At 36.5% G+C, this 21,058-nt stretch overlaps 1 protein-coding gene across 1 annotated transcript in view; it reads left to right on the forward strand.

The window, feature by feature from the left end:
• Nucleotides 1–21,058, forward strand: part of LOC121420957 (ankyrin repeat and SAM domain-containing protein 1A-like) — a 61,301-nt gene that overhangs the window by 30,518 nt on the left and 9,725 nt on the right. The window contains exons 4-6 of the mRNA XM_041615515.1: nt 356–430; nt 5,403–5,624; nt 15,659–15,842. Coding sequence (XP_041471449.1) covers nt 356–430; nt 5,403–5,624; nt 15,659–15,842 — 481 coding nt within the window. The remainder of the gene's footprint in view (nt 1–355; nt 431–5,402; nt 5,625–15,658; nt 15,843–21,058) is intronic.

Genomic DNA, 21,058 nt, shown 5'->3' on the forward strand with positions numbered 1-21,058 from the left:
TTCAAATTCATTGAAGGTACATGTATCTCTGCAAACAATGGAAAATTGACACAATATTACTTTGAAAACATTCTTGTTAAAACCTGATTTGACATTGCTTCTTGCAATATAGTCATATTAGAATTCTTTTGAATTCTATACTAGTACTTGAACATGTATAGGCCTACTATATAGTTAAATCTTGATGATACGAGAGGCCAATTTTAACAGATAGCACAGCAATGGGAACGAGGTACATGTATTAAGGAGTGGAGTTGAAGTTACCTCTCAGTTACATTTTCCTCTCAGGAAAAAGAAAAGAAATTTCAACCCCCAATTAATCAATTTGTATTATATTTCTTTTGTCTATTTTCAGAATAATTATTGGGACACGCCTCTTCATTTTGCTGCCCAGTATGGTCACACTGATGTGGTTTCTATTTTGTTAGAGGTAAGAATTTATTGCTATAAAAGACGAAAGTATGTACATGTATGATAATATTAATAATACAAATTATCATACATACCAATGGTTTGGAGGACATAGTGTTAATACATTAAAATCCCTGAAAATGTACAATGATTATTTGAAAAATGACTGTAAGTACATCTTTGAAAAACCTTTGTTGCATTTTGATAATTTTTTGCTGTGTCTTGAATTTCCTTTGATTAGCTAACACTCGAAGTACTGTTCAATTTTCACCTTTTTTGCTTTACGTACATGTATCATATATTTAACTATGCATGATGTTTCTTTTTTTATATCTCTTCAAAATCGTTATGAAATCGAAGAAAGAAATAACTTGAATGATTTGATTTCAACACTAAGAATTCATAACTATCACCTACATGTAACTTGTGATCTTGCCTTTGCCACTGTCAACGTTAGATAAAAGTGAAAGTCAAATAACCTTACGCTGTGAAAGCTTTAGTGTTTAAACTAACACCAGTTGGTTTTACTAGAGGACCACACCATAAGTTGTTGAAATTACACTGTAGAGTCTGAGTATAACACCAAAGAGTGCTATTAAAGTAGCAGTGAAAGGTGTTGTGATTTACCACCGCAAATTGAACAACTGAGTTTTGAATAAATGGTGTGGTCGTCTTTTTACACTGGTTAACACCGCATATTTTATTGTGTACATTGTGTGGTATGTTAATTTCATATTCCTTTACTTCCTTGTCATTTATCTTTGAATCCCACATATCAAACAAACAAAAGCTTTCACGGTATATATGCACTGTTCATAGAGTTTCATTTTTGAAAGGACTACATTCATGATTGCTCTGACATATATGAAGTTGTTCTTTCTAGTTTCAAGGCTTAGCACATGTACAACATTATAATGGTCGTTAAGGTTAATTAATCTCAAGTACATTGATATTATCAGTGTTAAAACAGCCTTCTATTCACCTTGGCACTAATGCGGTATATGTCAGGCATGTTAAAGAGAGTAGTTACTGGAGCGTTCGATGCTGTACTGTGCAAACACGCTTTGTTGCAAGAAGGACGTTTAATACTGAAGTGCCATTCAGTGCTACATGTATGTCTTTAAATCTTGATGCAAGAAGGAGGTACATTGAAGTGCTAATGAGCTTGTTTCAAGAAGGATGTTACTGAAGTTTTGTTTTATGCACAGTGCTACAAATGTTTCAGAGCTGCTGATATACCTTTTATGTAAAAATCCTGAATCTCCTTTTTGATTACACAACATGTATGTAGTGTATGTAGATTTAAGGAAAAAAACAACGTTAAATCAAATGTAGGCCTATACAGAGAATTGTGAAATATTGATTATGTTACAGGGCTTTTATTATTTATTCCTTATGCCTTGTAGTGCAAAGCATTACAATATAACAAAGTCATTTGTGAAACAGATTAGAAACTGGAAGCCAACTTCACTTGCTGATCAATGCAGCTCCCCTAGCCAAAGGACTTTCAATCATAATCAGAACTTAATGACTCCCATTAAATTAGCAAGATATGTATGGCATCTGAACTTTGTCAAGAATTTTTTAGCACTTGGTGACGTAACAGTTTTGTTTGGGATAGGGAGGGGCGATGGATGAATGAATATTGGGGGGGGGGTAGGGGCTGGGGCTGGACAGGGAGAAGGGGAGGATGAGGGGGGAGGATTAACAATATTGGGAGAGAGATCAGAAGGAGGAGGGAGGAAGTGGAGGGAAAGAGGGGAGGAAGAGGCAATGAGGGCAATATGGACAGAGGAAGGGAAGGAAAGGGAAAGAGGAGGAGAAAGGAAATTGGGAGGAACAGGGGGGGGGGGGGAGGGAGGGAGGGAGGGAGGAAAGAGAGAAAGGAAAAAAAGGAAAGAGGAATGGAAGCTCGGAGGGGCAGAGAAAGGGGGGAGGAAGGGAGGGGCAAGGAAGGAGGAGGGCAGGGGAAGCGGAATGGAAGCGGGGGGGGGGGGGGGGGGGGGGTGGAGGTTGTACATGTAGCAAGATGTGAAAGGGGAAGGGGAATGATTTATAGAGAAAAGGAAATATTGTTCAAATTCAAATAAAATCATTTCTGATATTATAAAACACACAAGGCAGTGCTCAAGCCAATAATTCGGTGGATTTACAATATGGTGCACCATAGTATCGGTTGCAGTGGACAGGCTGAAATTTGGAATGCTTCATGGGAAAAAGTCAATATCTGTTGCGCATGCTAGTACAGAAGTGAATGCATGCGATTATTCAACGATGGCCGATGCAGCTTGACCGGGTTATGCTGCTTACCAGGATCCAGGAGAGAAATTTGCCAACATATTTCTTACCAAATTTATACCCCTTTCATAAACCCAATTATGCGGCTAATAGCAGCATAATTTGGTCGTAAAATTGGAGGAGGACCAGAGTTATCCGCATTATTTTGATGCTGCTATTATCCGCATAATAGCAGCATTGGGACAAGATTTTGAGTTTATGAACGCATTTCCAAATAATGCGGATAATTGCCATGGTGCGGTCACAAGGTCACCCTTTTCCAACACAACCGCATCGGAGGGGGCGTGTCCAGTTGTCATGACAATTATCCGCCTTTTTCAGGACGGGCGCTCGTAAAAATAATGCGGCTTATTTTCGTAGATTGTGAAAGCAATTTTTATTGAATTATCCGCATTATTACTCTTAGGCGGCTAATTGGAGGATGGGTTTATGAAAAGGGTATTAGACCGTTTTTGGTGAATTCTTGCCATATGGTTTTCATTTTTGGAGCACTGGCACTGTGCACTGCCTGCGCCTGTGTGTGATATTGACCCCAAAGTCCTGTTCGCTGCAACCGATAGATTGCGCACCATATCGTGAATCAACCGAATTAACATGAAAACATTTTAAAGGGGAAGTTCACCCTGACAAAAAGTTTATTGTAAAAATAGCAGAAAAAATAATGAAAAATATTGCCAAAGGTTTGAGAAAAATTCATCAAATAATAAAAAAATTATTAGAATTTCAGTTATTTGATTTGTGACGTCATTTGCGAGCAGTATTCCTACATAGCGAATGGTAAAAAATCAATGAAATGTCATTTTCTCAGAAAATTGAAAATGGTTTTTACTGTACCTTTTGTATATCAATAGAAAAATCATTTCACACCCGATCATGAATAGAAAACAAAATTAAGTCATCAGGAACCATATAAAATTTGAAATTCATGTGTTTTATATTACATAACACATGGGGCAGCTGCTCGTTTATGACGTCACAAATCCAAAACTTTGAACTCTAATAACTTTCTTACTCTTTAACGGATTTTCCTCAAACCTTCACCAATATTTTTTACTATTTTTTCTGCTTTTTTTTTTACAACAAAGTCTTCTTCAGGGTGAACTTCCCCTTTAAGCAAATCATTGAACTGAGACCCTATATATCCCAATTGAATTATTACAAAAGAATAAGAAAGTTAGTTTGGGAAAATGTGTACAGTGTGTATGAATGCCCTATCCTTGCTGACAGGGTTACAGGAAATGAAGGACTAGGCTATGGTCGCATTGTTTATCTCCATACTGAATCACATCAAAGCAGTATATAATTTGTACATAATAAATAAAAAAAATCACAAATTGTCTACTTTATTCGCAAATGGTATTGTTTTGATTTGCCATAATGTACATGTACAGTATATGTCGGACTACATTATTTTGGCAATGAAATGGGAATGGACAGTCAACCCATGCTGCAGTGTACATCCTGACACATAGCCTTGAATAGTGTATTGTTGAACGCATAACAATGTAGAGTGAATTACAGAGATTAGTGTGTGATTTTGATTGATCTTCTTGCTGTATTGATTGCGAAGTAAACAATCCAATGGTAAACAAGTGCTTTGTAAACTGCACTCTAGTATGTTTTTCAGACTTTATACAGTGTCTTCAAGCTAAATGAAAGTAGTTGCAGTAAAACACTTATTTCGTTAGAAAGTCTGTAAGACCAAGGTTAAGTATTTTGTACTATATCATCGTGGATCTAGATCTGGTACAGTTACATAAACTGAACTTTGTGAAATCATAAAATCTAAGCTGAAAACGATCACACTGAAGATTGCCAACACGGATAGGCACATGTGGGACAGTATATTATTGTTGCTGGGATAAAGACCCGACAGAAGGGGACGTAAGTGCCCGAATCTGCGCTTATTTTGCTTATTTCTCAGCGATTACACAATTTCTTAGAGAATCCTTTGGCACATACAGTAAATACGAACAGACACTTGGGTGGTCATGGTATTGGATTCTATAAAAACTCATTTTGAGATCATTACCAGAACTGGCATTTATCTTTAACCCTGGATTACTTTCCAGCGAGTCTGGCCACTTAATACTAGAAACAGTCTGGCCACTTGGCTGGAAACAGTCTGGCCACTATAATCCTTTTAACCGATATGTCATATTTGTTTTGGTTGAAAAGTCTTTTTTGATAACCCCACATTAATTTCTTTATTAATGCATCTTTTTTTCTAAAAATAAAATCCAACAAATCCAAAACAACTCATAATTTTGTTATAGTAGAATAAATGCAGACTCTGATATTAAAGTGACCACCCAATCAATTGGATTTTTCTTTAGACCTTGCCCTTCAAAACCCAAAGCCTTTTAGATTTAGTAAATCTTTAGGATTCAACTAATATTAAATCAAGAGCTCCTATGGCCACTAACCACAGCCAATCTGGATTCAGATTCCTGTAATTCAAAGTGTATTACAATCAAATACATACATACCAAATTTTTAAATGCAATTTTGTATTCACTTTTTGCATAACGTATATTTTCCTCAATATGCAAATAAATGCTAAAATTGAATACATGTATTTTCTGATAATCATTCACTGGATCGAACCCCCCTTTGCCCCACCTACAGTGTACATGTATATGTATTTTCTTTTTGTTCTGATGTTCTGTGTTATTGTATTTTTGTGTGTACAGAATGGGGCTGATCCTACATTATGCAATCGTAAGGAAGAGGGTCCCTTAGATCTAGCTGCCCAGTATGGCCGCCAGGACACCGTCCAGTTACTGGTCAGACTCAGGCCGGACCTTCTTGCCAAGATTCCCGACTCCCGGTCATTGCTTCACCTTGCAGCTAAGAATGGTCATCATCGGATCGTCAAGCTTTTACTGGACGCTGGTTGTGACATAAATAAAACGGTAATATAAGTGTGACATGATATTCTACTTATGATATACATACATGTATAGTTCATCTTGGTGTAAAGTTGAGTTAAAGCAAAAAACAAAGACCTTTTAATAGAGAAATTGTAATGGCTAACGAAGCCAAGTTACAGTAGGTGAAAATGCATTTAAAAATCTTTACTGTTTTGTTTATACCCCCTTCTAGACTTTATACGACCTTCCAGTATTATGATATCACGCTCGGTGTCCGTCTGTCTGTCCGTCCGTTCATTAACTTTTCCTTGTAAACGCGATAACTTCAGTTTAACTTAACCTAGGCTCATATAATTTGGTTTGTTTGATACTAGCATGGATCCCAGGAAGCCTGTTTGATTTTGAGGTCAGAAGGTCAAAGGTGAAGTCGCCACCTTACACTTTTCTTGCTTGACCAATAACTCCATTTTCCGTGTTTCAGGCGGGCGTATTATGTGCTCGCCTTTAATAGCGACACTCTTGTTAATAGTTCATGCTGACTGAAACACTTTTGAAGTACAAAAACAACATGATTAATGACTTTAATGCACAAGTACATGTAGAATACCGGTATTTTCTTTAATTTTCATTAGAAAATGGCATTTTATTGTATTTACATCACATAAAATTTAACGGAGGAGCCGCTTGCAAGTGCCATCACAAAGTTAGAATTTTGAAAATCTATAGTAATTCCTAGATAGATATTTGCCCAAACGTAGCTAGGTTTAGGAGTTACAAAGTGAGATTGTTGGTGCTAAAGCCCTTGATCTATCCCTTGAAGCTCATGTTCATTGCTGTGCAGGAAGCGCTGTTAGCAAGGAAGCCCCGCATCGAGGACATGATGTATGTGTCTTGCTGCCGAATATGCAACGTCCTCTAGGACTCATCTCCCAATATAGCGCATGGACAGGAATAAGAATGTTATGATCCTGGGATTATTGTTCAGAGGCCATGTAGAAACGCTACGATAAGTCATTTGGCCAAGTTGTGAACTCAACGGGTTGTTTCCTAAAGTTGTAGAGTTCCGCGCTGTTCCGTAAAGAGTTTTTGATGACTCTACATACACCGGAACTGATGCTAAATGAGACTCGTCACTTAAATTCTCATTAAACTATTAAAAAGATTGAAAAATGTGATCAATAGAGATAGAATTATAGGAATAAAAAGCAGTATTTTCAACTCATTAATAGCCAAATCATGAACCCACCTTGGCCACTTTAATTCTCCCCAACTAAAATTATGATCCATTGAGAATAAAATTGCAAACCCACCAGGCTGTGGTGTAGAGACATTGATTTTCCGTTTCTGAAAATCTGTAATTCCGTTTCAACCTGATTTAAAAATGGAAACTATGTTTTGTCACTGAAAATGTACATAGCAAAAACGTGAATTCTGTTTTGCAAAGGTGAATTCCATGAATTTTTACACGAAAAGTATAAGAACCAAACAAAATTTCTGTTTTATTTACCGTTAAAAAGGAAAATCACTGTCCCTGATGTTGTTTCTAAGTTCTGTATATTCATACACTGGTATTGGTGCTAAATGAGATTCTTGGTTGTTTGAATTCTCATCAACTATTAAAAATATTTAGAAGAAAGTATGGTCTATTAAGAAGATAGAAACGTTTATAGTAAAAAAAAAGAAACAAACATTTTTTCAACTCATTTTGCCAAATTATGAACTCAGCAGGCTGTAAAGTGGAACATGTTCTTTGGTGCTAACTGAAATTCTTTGTCACCTTAATTCTTTCCAACTATTTTTATTATGCGAGTTGTCTCTTAAAGTTTTTTTAAGTTCTGCATGACTTTGCATACACTGGAACTTATTCTGCAGTGCTACATTAGATTTTCGGTCAGTTCAGTCCTCATCAACCATTACAGGGTGCTACATAAACACTTGCCCGATTGCCTGGGGCAAGTAACAGTTAGAGTTGGGCAAGTGTTCTGAAGTAATCACAACTACTTGCCCGAATTGGGCAAGTGAAATTCTCACAGTAGAATGAGCAAAATTAGGTTCAATATGATATGATATTGACCCTAATTTTGGTCATGGCAGGCAAGATAAAATCACTTTGGAAAAGAACTTCTATAATAAGGTACATGTAGATCAGTTCATGTCAAAAGAGAGAAAAAGGTCAGTGGTTTATAAAACCGCAAAACTTTCTTTTGAAGAGGTCAAACTTTTTTTTCAAGGATTTTTTCGAGCAAGTTAAATAGATTTTTGGGCAAGTATATTCTAACTACACCTATTTAAGAATTTACTTGCCCGACCAGGCAAGTGCTTCTAAAAATTTTTTTTTTTTTTTTTAATTATGTGTTTTATTGGTATTCAAAATCACATATAATCACAATATTTACAGGTAATTGAAATGATTTGAAACAGTTCAAAAGCAGTAAAATCACAAAACAAAGATGAAATAAAAAAATAAATGGAAAAAAAAAATAAAAAGGGTGACATAAATCAAAATAAAACATTGGACGATACAGGTTACTCTAAAGGGAATACACATCGAGATAAATTTACATGTATAATCAATTGTAGCATATTACTCTGTGCATTGTACAAGTCTCAATTTAAGATACAAAAACAAAAAGAATGGAAAAGGGGGAACTACCTGTATCTAAAATAAAAATCATATATCAAATCGCCACTTCTTAAAGTGTACAGTGAGTTTGTTTCTTTTCTTGGCTAGGTGATGCTCAATTTCCTTTTGTTTCTTCACAAAACTTTTAAATAAATCCACATTTGGTAAGGTGTTCTTGAATTTACAAATATAAATATAATATTTGGCCAATAGTAAAAGGTAAGTAACAAATCTATCCGTTGATACACCAAACAATTTTTGAAAATTAGTGAGATTGAAATCTTCATCCGTTTTGTTAGAATGTGTTTCTTGTAAAAATATAATATCATTGTTAAGGTTTCTCATGTAGTGAAAAATTTTCTTTCGTTTTGTATAATCCTGCATTCCCCGACAATTAAAGGAGCTAAGTTTGATCAACATATTAAGTTTTGTACTAAACTTTGATTGAATAGATGCTTGCAAATTAGACTAAGAAAACTATGCAGAGAACAAGTGAAGTCTAATAAGATTATACACGAGTTCACATTTACATAAAAATCAGTTTGGTCACCAAAAAGAGAAAAAAGAACAAAACAATCATTGCCAAAAATAAACAAAAAACAAAAAAAGAAAAAAGTCAAAAATATCATTACAATAGCTTAAAGGGAGCAAAAGTGCAAGATGAAATGCAGAGCCTCAAATTAAGTAACAGCTCTGCATTCAGCACAAATCCAAAAATCAGCAATACAACAAAAAGCATCCAAAATTCAACGATGTTTAAAAGAGGGTAAAATAAATTTACAAGCTTCAGCATTAAAATTTAAAAAGGACATATAACACTTGCAAGTATACATATACATTATGCATGCATATTTAATCACAAGTAAGTTAAAAAAATGCACCTTTTATGTGTATGATTATGCATACACTAATACAAACAATCTTATGACCATATGAAATAATAATAAAAATGAACATACAAGTATAAAGAGTCCAACTATGCTAAACAAACAAGTATAAAAAGTCCAACTATGCTAAACAAACAAGTATAAAAAGTCCAACTATGCTAAACAAACAAGTATAAAAAGTCCAACTATGCTAAACAAACAAGTATAAAAAGTCCAACTATGCTAGTAAAGCTGTTCCAAACAAGGTGATATAAGACTTTGGCATGGCATGATACTAAAAAAAGGAAAGTGAACTGACATTTAAGTTCCACCATTCAGATCAACGTAACATGAAGTATACAAGAGAAAACACACCTCTAAAAAAAGTTCACTGACAAAGTTCAACAAAATATGTTCATGAACAAAATAAAAAACAAGAACTTGGCAAAGTATGGCATCATAAGATATAATGGAACAAGCTAGAGAGTTATTTTACAATAACAAGCTTTCCTGAGGTATCTCTGTAGGCCAACTTGTCCGGATACAAAAAGAATGGCCTTTTCCCATTTTCCTTTAGTTTTTTTAATTCATCCATCTTTTCCTTCCTCTGCATCATTACCCTTTTGGAGAAATCTTCGGCGACAAATAATTTCCTTCCATGAAACTTGGCATCTTTGACTTTGAACTTCTGAATGCATGCTTTTCTGACTTGCTCTTTATCTGCGAATGATGAGAAGCACGCATGGATGATCCTAGGTTTCAGATCCTGGTCACCGGCTTGATCGCGAGGCTGGATGGGAGGTCCTGTAGGTGTACGGTGGCACCTTTCAATCTTGTACTCGGAAGCAGACAGCCCCACAAAATCCTGCAGCACTTTCTGTAGAGTGACAGCTACGTCTTCTCGTGAGCCTGGACCATGAGCTTGCTCTGGTATCCCATGGAATATTAAATTGTTCCTCCGACCCCTATTCTCTAAGTCATCTATCTTGTTAACGAGCTGGGTGTTATCCAGCTTCAACTTCTTGACCTGCTTTTCTAAGTCTTCTATCTGCATAGAGCATGCAGATAGTTTTTCATTTTGCTGATCTAGCGTGGAAGAGAGCTCGCTGAATTTGGCCAGAGTAATGTTTTCAATGTAGTTTTCTAGACGAGCCTCAAATCCTTTGAAGAAATCAACGAACCACTGTGGAGGTGATTGACCAGGCCCAGGGGCCAAATCACTAGTGAACAGGGAGCGCTTCATACTCTCTTGTGTACTACCTGGTTTCGCACTCAACGGAGAATCCATTTCGACAGTACGCTGATCTCCGGGGGAGGTAGAAGGTGTAGATTGATTGGGCTTCTTACGGGCAATCTTCGAACTTTGAGGTGTTTTCTCCGGCGAAAGAGGATGTTTCCTGGAATCTCGATTAGTCGACATACTTGAGGATAATATAAAGTTTCACCCTGCGGAAGCTCTCGAATCACTTTTTTTGAACACCGCTGAAAATTGGACGCTTTGTCGTGAACTAAATCACGGACATCTTGCCATACCGCAAGATCTATGGAGCGCTCTGCTTCTAAAAAGTTACGTAGCACCCTGTATTAAAAAGATGGAAAATTATGATCTGTGGAGATATGATAATTCAAAGCCAGTAATGTTTGCTCATTTAGCGAAACTGTGCATTTTGAAATGCTTACATTCTGCCTTTAAAAATTCAACCTAAATACACCCCCTAAAGACATTTATACCCCTTTCACAAACCCAATTATGCGGATAATATCCGCATAATTGGGTTGTAAAATCAAAGCGGGACCAGAGTTATCCGCATTATTTCGATGCTGCAATTATCCGCATAATAGCAGCATCGGGACCAGATTTTGGCTTTGTGAACTCATTTCCAAAGTAATGCGGATAATTGCCATGGTGCGGTCACAAGGTCACCCTTTTGAAACGTAACCCCATAAGAGGGGGCATGTGCAGTTGCCATGACAATTATCCGCCTTTTTCAGGTCGGGCGCTCGTAAAAATATAGTGCGGATTATTTTCGGAGTTTATGAATGCAATTTTTATTGAATTATCCGCATTACTCTTCGGCGGATAATTGGAGGATGGGTTTGTGAAAGGGGTATTAGTACGAGGCGTCATTAAGATAGTCGCAAGCTCTGGTATTACTTTCACATGGCAACAACTGTTGTAGTCATCTGTTTTAAGGATTATGTTTGGTATTCAGAGAATTATTGAAATCTGCCTTTAGAATGATTACATGTCTGATTTGTTGGCAGAAAATTTATTTTGCAAAGGTTGTTCGCAGGCAAGTCGGAATATGACGACCAGGGAAATATCTTTAAGCAAAATAAAGAGGCGCTTTTCTGATGTAATGCTTTAAAAGCAAAATGCATGTTTTAGATTGTGTAGTGTTAAAATGCATTAATGACTGTTGGATCACACTTTGTCCATTATTTTTTGTGAAAATATGGATTATGCTGTAAATATCATTACCAACTACACCTGGGTGGAGAGTGGCGAATTCCTTGCTAATGGATGCGAGTGCTGCAGTAAGATTTGAACCCAAGACCCTGTGGTTCAATATGCGGGGGGGGGGGGCACTTACATTGAAGAGTGGATACCCCTGATCCCCAAAACATGTTAAAAATGATGTCTTCTTTAAGACTGGGCATGTTACGTAGAGTAATAAGGGTGTCAAAAACGCAAAAATAATGAAAAATGGGTATCTATTTTCGCTAGGAAAGCTACGTGTTTAGGTCAAATTTGCGGGGGTTTAAAAAATCAAGACTAAAATGTTTTATAAAGGATAGACTTTTTGCCCCTTTTGCCCCAAGAGTCACACTACATGTTTAATGATGGGGCTGTATTAAAGTATTAAACCCAATGATGTAGGTAAGATAAAGCCGACGATCGACGTCCGTAATATAACCCCATAACAATTGAAATATCGCTGTACTTGTTTAGGCGTTCAATAAAGGGAATACTTGCCAATAGTATCGTTTTTGTTTCCAATACTTGTTAGGGTAGGGTTTAACATGCCAATACTTGTGGGTGCATATCCATAATATGGAAATACGTGTTTAGTGTTCTTTTCGAGACCCAACGGTCGCGCATGGTATCCACTCGTCAATGGAAGTTTCCCCCTCCCCCCTTCCCCCTGTTCAATATGCAGAAACTTCTCCTCTGAATCAAAAGTCACTAACTTTATACTAGTATTATCTAGATTTATTGAAAATTAAAATTGCTGTTAAATATTCATGAGGAACCTGAAACTGCTTTTTAGAAGTCTTTACACTCGACACTTAATGTAGCATAATTATCATGCCTTTAGCTGGGGAATAAATTCCTGCCGTTACCCATGTGTACCACACCTGCGTTTGGTGCCGCACCATATGAAAATGGGTCAATTCATTGTTGAACGAAAGTACAAGTACACCATTGCTGAGATTTGAACCTATGACATTCTGTTTCAAAGTACAGTGTTTAATCCACTGGGCCACAACGCTTCCTCCACGAGACTGAATACAGGCTTTAAGACAGTAAATTGCCAATTCGTCCACTCACAAAGCGGTCTACCTTCATTTGGTTTAATGCCATTCCATCCATCAACATTTCATCTAACAACCATTTACCGGTAGTCCAATCATCACTTTGACTAATCACCATTTCATCTAATACCATTTCGTCTAATAACCAGTTGGTCTAATAACCATTTTCTTTTCATTTTTGCATTGTCTTGATACTTTAGTTTAATTAGACAAATGGTACATGGACTAAATGGCTATTGGACCAACTGGTCATTTGATGGAATTAGACTATGAAAGTAGACCATGTGTTGAGTAGACGAACTGATGATAGACCGAATGGCAGTAGACGAGTTGGCAATTGGATGAATTTGCATAAGACAAATTGGAAATAAACCTTTATAAAGACCACTCCCTTTAAACTGAAGCAGTGGTTTACTTCCCTCAACACTTGATTGGTTTCTGTTTAGACCAGTGGATTATTCAAAGTGAAGAATCCTCGTAAGCACTTGTATCTTTAATACTCACGAAAAACACATTTACCACACATAGGAAATGCAACTTCCTGCCTAGTATCGAGCTTTAGAAAAAATTAAGCTATTAATACCAGTTAACCAGGAAAATAACAAGTGATCTAAACTCGCGAATTTGGCTCTGTTTAGAGATTATATGACACCATGTGGTTTGCAAAGTGAACACATACATAGGACATGTAGGAAACTTCTGTCCAGCCTCAGTCAGACCTCAACTACGCAGGGAAAAAAATTACATGGGGGATTGGGGCGATTTTGCCCCCAAAGTGCAATAAAAATTCCCGATCACTGCAATGTTGAAGCTAGCCAACGTAGCAGATTTCGGCAATCCTGTACGTTTTGAAAAGAATTAGCCCCTTGAAAAATTCTCTGCCTGCCTCTACCCCTCGGTATGAGACGGGCCACTTGCTGACCCCCCTTATTAAGCCTTGATTTCCATTCTATAGACTGCAGGATCCACTCAACAGTTGCCGAGCCCTGCCCCAAAACCCCATGATGAAACTTATGTTTAATATGGGGGGGGGTCTCTGAGAAGTTGCTGCTCTGACGCTTCCCCTTTCAAACCTTGATTTCCATCATCTAGATACCGGTTCCACTCAAAAGCTTCTCAACCCCGCTCCGAAAACCCATATTATGAAACTCATACCGGTTGCAAAGCGCTATTAAAGGGGAAGTTCACCCTGACAAAAAGTTTACTGTAAAAACAGTAGAAAAATAATAAAAAATATTGCCAAAGGATTGAGAAAAATTCATCAAATAATTAAAAAGTTAGAATTTCAATTATTTGATTTGTGACGTCATATGCGAGCAGTATTCCTACATAGCGAATGGCAAAAAATCAATGAAATGTCATTTTCTCAGAAAATTGAAAATGGTTTTCACTGTAACTTTTGTATATCAATAGACAAATCATTTCACACCCGATCATGAAAAGAAAACAAAATTAAGTCATCAGGAACAATACAAAATTTGAAATTCATACATTTTATATTACATAACACATGGGGCAGCTGCTCGTTTATGACATCACAAATCCAAAATTTTGAACTCTAACAACTTTCTTACTCTTTAACGGATTTTCCTCAAACCTTCACCAATATATTTGACTATTTTTTCTGCTATTTTTACAACAAAGTTTTCTTCAGGGTGAACTTCCCCTTTAAAGGGGAGGGGCGTGGGTGGGTAAGGTTTAATGCACTAATGACGTAAGAAAATCAACATAGTTTGTTTGTACGACATGTAAAACTTGGCATGAGGCTAGTTAACTGACTAACTTGATTATGGAAAGTGAGGCAGTGTTTATCAATGTTTATCTGTGAAACGGTAGCATAACAGTATACAGAATCGAGGAAGCTGATTAATTACTAAAAATAACACATTTGAAATAAGAATCAAGAAAGAGACCGTGTTGAAGTGTGAGTGTACTGAATTGTCAACAAGCGCAGCAGGGAAACAATGCTTGGGGCTTGTTAGATGTCACTTGCCACATTTTTTCATAAGCTTTTTTTTTGACATTATACAAAAAAAGTCTGTTTTATTTTCACCATGCATATTAAAAACAAAAAATTAATTGACAGGATACACATAGTGTTACATTGAAGGATGGAAAAATGAAGTCATCAAACATAAATTGTTATTCATAATCAGATGATTTGGCAATGTTTTCAGGTTAATGTTCTCAGTCTTCCTATTACATTTGACCCATGGAAATGAGTCATAAAATATGAAACTAATCGTGATATCCTCATCCATTTATTACATCATCATATATCATTATGATAAATCAATATTTTTTCAGGTGACTATTAAATTCATTTAGAGTAGTAATATTCATAAAATTATTAAAATCTGGAACAAAAAAAAGACATGTTACATCGATCTGTTTGTAATCAAGAATTATATGTAAGTGACCAAAGACCTTTTAGCCAGTGAAGTTGAATATCACAGGAATTTGTATGGTATAGCACCGTCTTAGGCCGTGTTTATGCTTCCACTTTTCAGGCCAGAATCAGCGTTTCCAAACGTGATTAGTCCAAAACACGGTTGCGTCCATTCTTACTTTCATTTAAAGGCTGTTTCAAAACGCCGATCGTAAACTCACAAATAGGTGCGTTTGTAAACGTTGTTTGACCAGAATCAGGCTTTCTGGGGAAGTATATATTAGCAAGTATATAGAAATGTTCTGATATTCTGTATACATGTAGATGATGAGTTTGATGTATGAATGTTTTGAAGGTCTTGGGATCAGATCCCAGCTATACATGTGTAGCTTTAATAGATATAGTTTCCTTCAGCAAGAAATTTATCCACATTATGCTGCACTGAGTTGAGTGAGCACCTGGCAGTATATTCTTTGAAATACTAGTGTGAGCAGAAAAGGCTTGCCTAGCTAAAGCCAGGATAATAATGCAAGTCACTTTGGAAAGGCCTACATGTAGAGATGTTAAATGATGCATACTGTGTGTTTTGCAAGAACTGAATATCATTTATCATTATCATAGAAATAATGAAATATTTTTTTCTTTCCTTTCTCCCTTCCAGACTAAAACAGGTACTGCCCTTCATGAAGCAGCGGTGTTTGGGAAGATCGATGTCGTCAGGGTACTCCTAGAGGCCAGACCGTCAATCGACGTCGAGATTGAGGATGGGCACAGTGAAACGGCACTACAGAAGATCGAATCACATTCGTCTAAAGTCTCTCAAGAAATCTCGAAGATGATTATGGGTAAAGCAATATTTTGATAACCCCTCCCCCTTTCTCCTGAAATTTACATTTACCTTTAAATTCCAAACATTACCTATTTGTTTGATACATCATGAGACAACTGGTTATTTCTTCTACTCAATCCTTCACCACGATGAACCTCTTCCACATCATAACCTATTCCATAGACAATTTTTTTTCTGTTATTACATGTAAGTTGTAATCATGACAAATGAAAAATCAACTGGTACTTGGCCATGGAGGATTATTATATTGTTACTAGGGGTGTTGAGAGTTGTCACAGCACCCCCAGTAACAATAGATAACCTTCCATGTCCAGGTGTATGAAAAGTAATTAAGTTTACAAAATTTGTATCAACTTGATTTATATTTGAGCTGAAATGCAAATCCTATAAAGGATCCATGGCTCGAATGAGATCAGACAGCTGGCAGCCGACTGTTTGGAGGAGTTTTTAAAAATATTTTTTTTTATTGACACAGATGGCTCGCTATCGTGCAGCCACCATTAGGGGGTTAACAATGCAAAATCCTCCCGATGGGGCTCATTGATTTTTGTCATTTTCATAATATAAAAATAACTGTACCAAAATAAAGATTATTATTCTGTTTTGGCCTGAAAATAAAATTTAAAGGGAAAAAACAGTGACTTACTTCGGCTGTCGCGTAACTTCACTTCCCTGTTTTATCCGAACTTTATAGATCTATGGCTGTTGAGTCCCTATACAGATCGAGCTAGAAATTCGGCCTCTTTGGTGAGTGGAGCCAATGTAGTTCAGCGGAACAGCCAACATAACAGAGACCGAAGTTTTTGGTCTAGAATAAGACATGCCTATTTCCCTCTTCAACCCCCCCCCATTTGATACCTGTGTGTGAAAAGGATTGCGATGTATGAATAGTGGTTTTATGCAACAGGTAGCAAGACGAGGCAAAACTGATCAAGCTTGTCCGTACTGTCACCAATAAATCTGTTATTCAATCACACTTTAGTTTCTAAGGTTATATTTCATAGAGAGTTTCTGGTTAACATTGTTCATGCCTTTAAAGCATAGTCTGCGAGCAAAGACCCTGATTGAAACCAACAACAAAAAATGACGTCATCTCGTACCCGTCCTCTATGTCGACGTACGTTTCTAAAAGTGCTCAATGCCTTACGTGTATGCATCATACACTGGCATGATGCTGTAGATACTATAAGTGGCAAACCATGCATAACTCTGATGAGCAGCTGTTGCTGTTTGGAAGGACATTTTTTTAGAATACTCTCTGCTGCTTTTTCAATCAAGCAGTTTTGTTGGGAAAATCAGTATTAAAGTGTGAACGAGTCAAGATGAGTTTCATGTAGCGTGTTACTATAGATAGCTTGTAGACATGGAATAACATGTTCTGCGTCTGATCGTGCTAGGCAGCTGTTCACACCGTCTCCGCACCCACGTCTCATTGTCTGACCTCATTCACACCATGACTGATAACATCTAAAATGAAATGTTCTGGTGCAGAATGCAAAGACCGATAATTCTGAGAGCATAAATGCTCAAATGTTCATACTTGAGCAGTGCCCAGGACTCAAGACAATATGCTCAGACTTTGAGGCCGTTCTCATTACGCTTTCTAAAACGAGTTTACTGGAAACCGGTTCTGGAAACCAGTTTGTAAGATCTCTTTGCTAGCGTTCCCACTTGATGACATCAGTGGTTTTCAAAATCACTCTACATAAAGCGATCTTGTTGCTATGGAAACGCGCTCAGTGGGGTGACACATTTTGCTCAAAATTTGAAATCGGAGCATAGGCATTCTACACCTGTCGTGTGGAGTAGCATGCTCAAAATGTGCGAAGATCGCTTCCCAAAGATTTGTTGCGTCCTCACTAAAACCAGTTTAATGAGGCAAAACGATCTTGAAAACTACAATGTGAGATGGTTTTATGAACCAATTTGGAAGGTCGCTTCGACCGTTCTCATTTCATGTTATTAGTTTCCACCAAACTAGTTTTAGGAAGGTAGTGAGAACGGTGTCTTTGATGCAGGAGGACCCACCCACTACTCATAGACAGAAGAGACAAAGAAGAAAAATACTTTGATAGAGTCAAGACTCAAGATCACAAGAGCACACAGACTCAAAAGGATTCAAATAGATACATTATTTTGCATTCTGTAGGCAAGACTGAGGACATGGACTTCGAGGAGCAAGAAATCTTAAATCTCTAAAAGCAAAGTGACTCAAGACAGAAAAAGAAAAAAAAGAATTTATAATGAAAGAAACGAAGACTTGATAAATCAATGAGTGCAAAGACTCAAGATTCAAAGAGCACAAGGACTCATTTTCAATTAAACCACACAGAAAAGAAAGACTGAAATAATACATAGTTACCTGGTAATTGGCCGCACAGGAGATGATGACTCAATATCTTAGGTGAAAACTTCAGAGTACATCAATACATTTCTTTAAAAAAATTATAAAAAAAATCTTAAGATCGAAAGGGAAGTCAAAATATCAGAACAAACTTGATTTTACAACAGGACACCATCTTGAAAGTAATATTTTGCGAATCTAGGAAGTGAATATATATGTAAAATGAGTTTTGGTATAGGAAATTCTTTTTTGGCAAAGTACAGTGAATGGTTGGATTCTTCCCTCTTAAAGGTCAAGTCCACCCCAGAAAAATGTTGATTTGAATAAATAGAGAAAAATCAAACTAGCAAAACGCTGAAGATTTCATCAAAATCAGATGTAAACTAAGAAAGTTATGACATTTTAAATCTTTGCTTATTTTTAACAAAACGGTGATATGCACAACTCAAATGAGACAGTTGATGATATCCCCCACTAACTATTTCTTTTGTTTTTTTATTGTTTGAATTATACAATATTTCATTTTTTTATAGATTTGACAATAAGGACCAACTTGACTGAATCATATAGTATTAAACAACACTCATTCTTCATGTTCAGGGCGGAATTAATCGTCGTTTCACTTGACAATGAGGATAATAATAGAATGTTCCCTATTTCATATAATAAGATACAAAAGAAATAGTGAGTGGATGATGTCATCAGTCTCCTCATTTGCATATCTACCAGGATGTGCATATAAATGTTTTGTGAAATTAAACAAAATTTTAAGATGTCATAACTTTTTTTTATTTTACAACTGATTTTGATGAAATTTTCAGTGTTAAATATGCTTGTTGAATTTTTCTCTTTTTATTAAAATAATTTTTTGTTTGGTTGGGCTTGTCCTTTAACATTGCAAGTGTACATACATGTAACTGAATATGGTTGCACTCGTCCTCTTGCTTTCATTGCTTAGAGTAGACAAGGTTAGGAAGGAAAAAATGTTTTTTGGTTTAGTGACTCAGCTGCCAATGCTGAAGTTGGTTGGCCTTCTTTTAGCTAAAGTTCATCAACGCAAGGGACATGAACCTTAACGAAGATCAGGTTTGGGTTGGTTCATGGTACTCCTCAGTGTCTTCACCTAGTCTACAGGCACAGACCCTGATTGAAGCTCTGATCAACAAGTGGGTCTCCATTCAAAGACTAGCACATGTGTAAAACTTGCTGTTTCAATTCAGTGAGAGAGCCTTCATTACACAAGGCATTAATACTTAGGCTGCACATTCAGACCCTTTACTCAAGTGCAAGGTTTGCACAGCAGACTATCCCCCCCAAGAGCTGCCAAGTAGTACTGATTTTCCGTATTTAGTACTGAAAATAGAGAAGAATACTGATGGTTTCATGCAAAATACTGATTTCTTAAGTTTCAGTTTATGTGTTGTCGTTGGTATTCCTGTGAAAATACTAATTTCCTCACCAAAATACTTATTTTCAGCCTTGAAAATACTGAAATGTTCTTGTTCAGGTTGGCAGCTTTTGAAAGGGGCACTTAAGTGACTTTTCAGAATACCAAAATGCTAATTGAGCGCTAATTTAGCTTTCAGAATACCACCCCTGGAAACTAAAAAAAAAGAAGCCCTGGAAAATCCCCATTCATTGCAATGTTAAAGCTTATCCAATGTTGGAGATTTAGGAAGTAACTTTTGAAAAATACCCCCCCCAAAAAAAAAATAAGAAGGGAAAATTGTCGTGTTTGATTCTGCTCTTGATGAACCCCCATGACTACATGTAGCTTAAAAGTTGAGTTCAGTTATATAATTTGAGGCTTCTCAAAACTGGAGTTGACTTTTGACTTGGGAAACCACATGAACCAAGTTTAATGACTGGTTTAAAGATAAATTCCAGTTTTGGTAACGATCTCAAAATGACTTTTTACAGAATTTAATATAATGTAGTACCACCCAAGTGTCTGTTTTGTGAGAATAAAAAATATGTGCCAAAGGATTCTGGAAGAAATTGTGTAATTGCTGAGAAATAGGCAAAAATAAGCACGGATTCTGTCACTTTCGTCGGGTCTTTATTCCAGCAATAATTATACACTGTCCCACGTGTGCCTATCTGTGTTGGTGATCTTTAGTGTGATCATTTTTCAGCGTAGACTTCAAGATTTCACAAAGTTCAGTTCATGTAATTGTACCAGATCTAGATCCTCGATGATATACTGACAATTAAGCCTGGTTTTACAGACTTTCTCATGAAATCAGTGTTTACTGCATCTACTGGCATTTCTCTTTAAGAGTGTATGGTTGATAATATAGGTCATTTGATCTATTAGTATTCATGGAGCCCCAAGTGACCCTTTCCTGTTTTTGAAAATCTCACTGTCGGAGTGTTCAGGTTTTTCAGAGGCATTGATTTTCACAGTATGGTGTCTTTCATGTGCAAAGTATTAGGCAAAGTTGATGAAGAAACTATAGGTTGCCCGTATAAAGCAGTCAATGGACAGCAACTCGTTGATTGTTTGTTGTAGAAGGTCTTGTACGGTGATATCTTGAAGCTACCTCTACGAGCATCCTTATTGAATAGTGAAGATGGATTTAACGTATTAAATCTGTAATATATATTAAAGGTCTGTCATTCAAAAAGCAAGAATAATGCTCAAGAAACTATATAATAAATTGTCAAAACAATGAATGACAGAAGAACAATTTTTCCTATATATTGTAATGGTGGAAATGCTTTCCTAAACAATGCCCAAAAATTTTGGAATTACTCCACTGGAAATCATACCAAAAATACTTGCAGTGAAAGATCATCCTTTTTGCATATTGATATCACATATACATGTACTAATGTTGGTATAAGTTATTAAGATAGTGACGCCT

The sequence above is a fragment of the Lytechinus variegatus genome, chromosome 9 (assembly GCF_018143015.1).
Source record: "Lytechinus variegatus isolate NC3 chromosome 9, Lvar_3.0, whole genome shotgun sequence".
NCBI lineage: Eukaryota > Metazoa > Echinodermata > Echinoidea > Temnopleuroida > Toxopneustidae > Lytechinus > Lytechinus variegatus.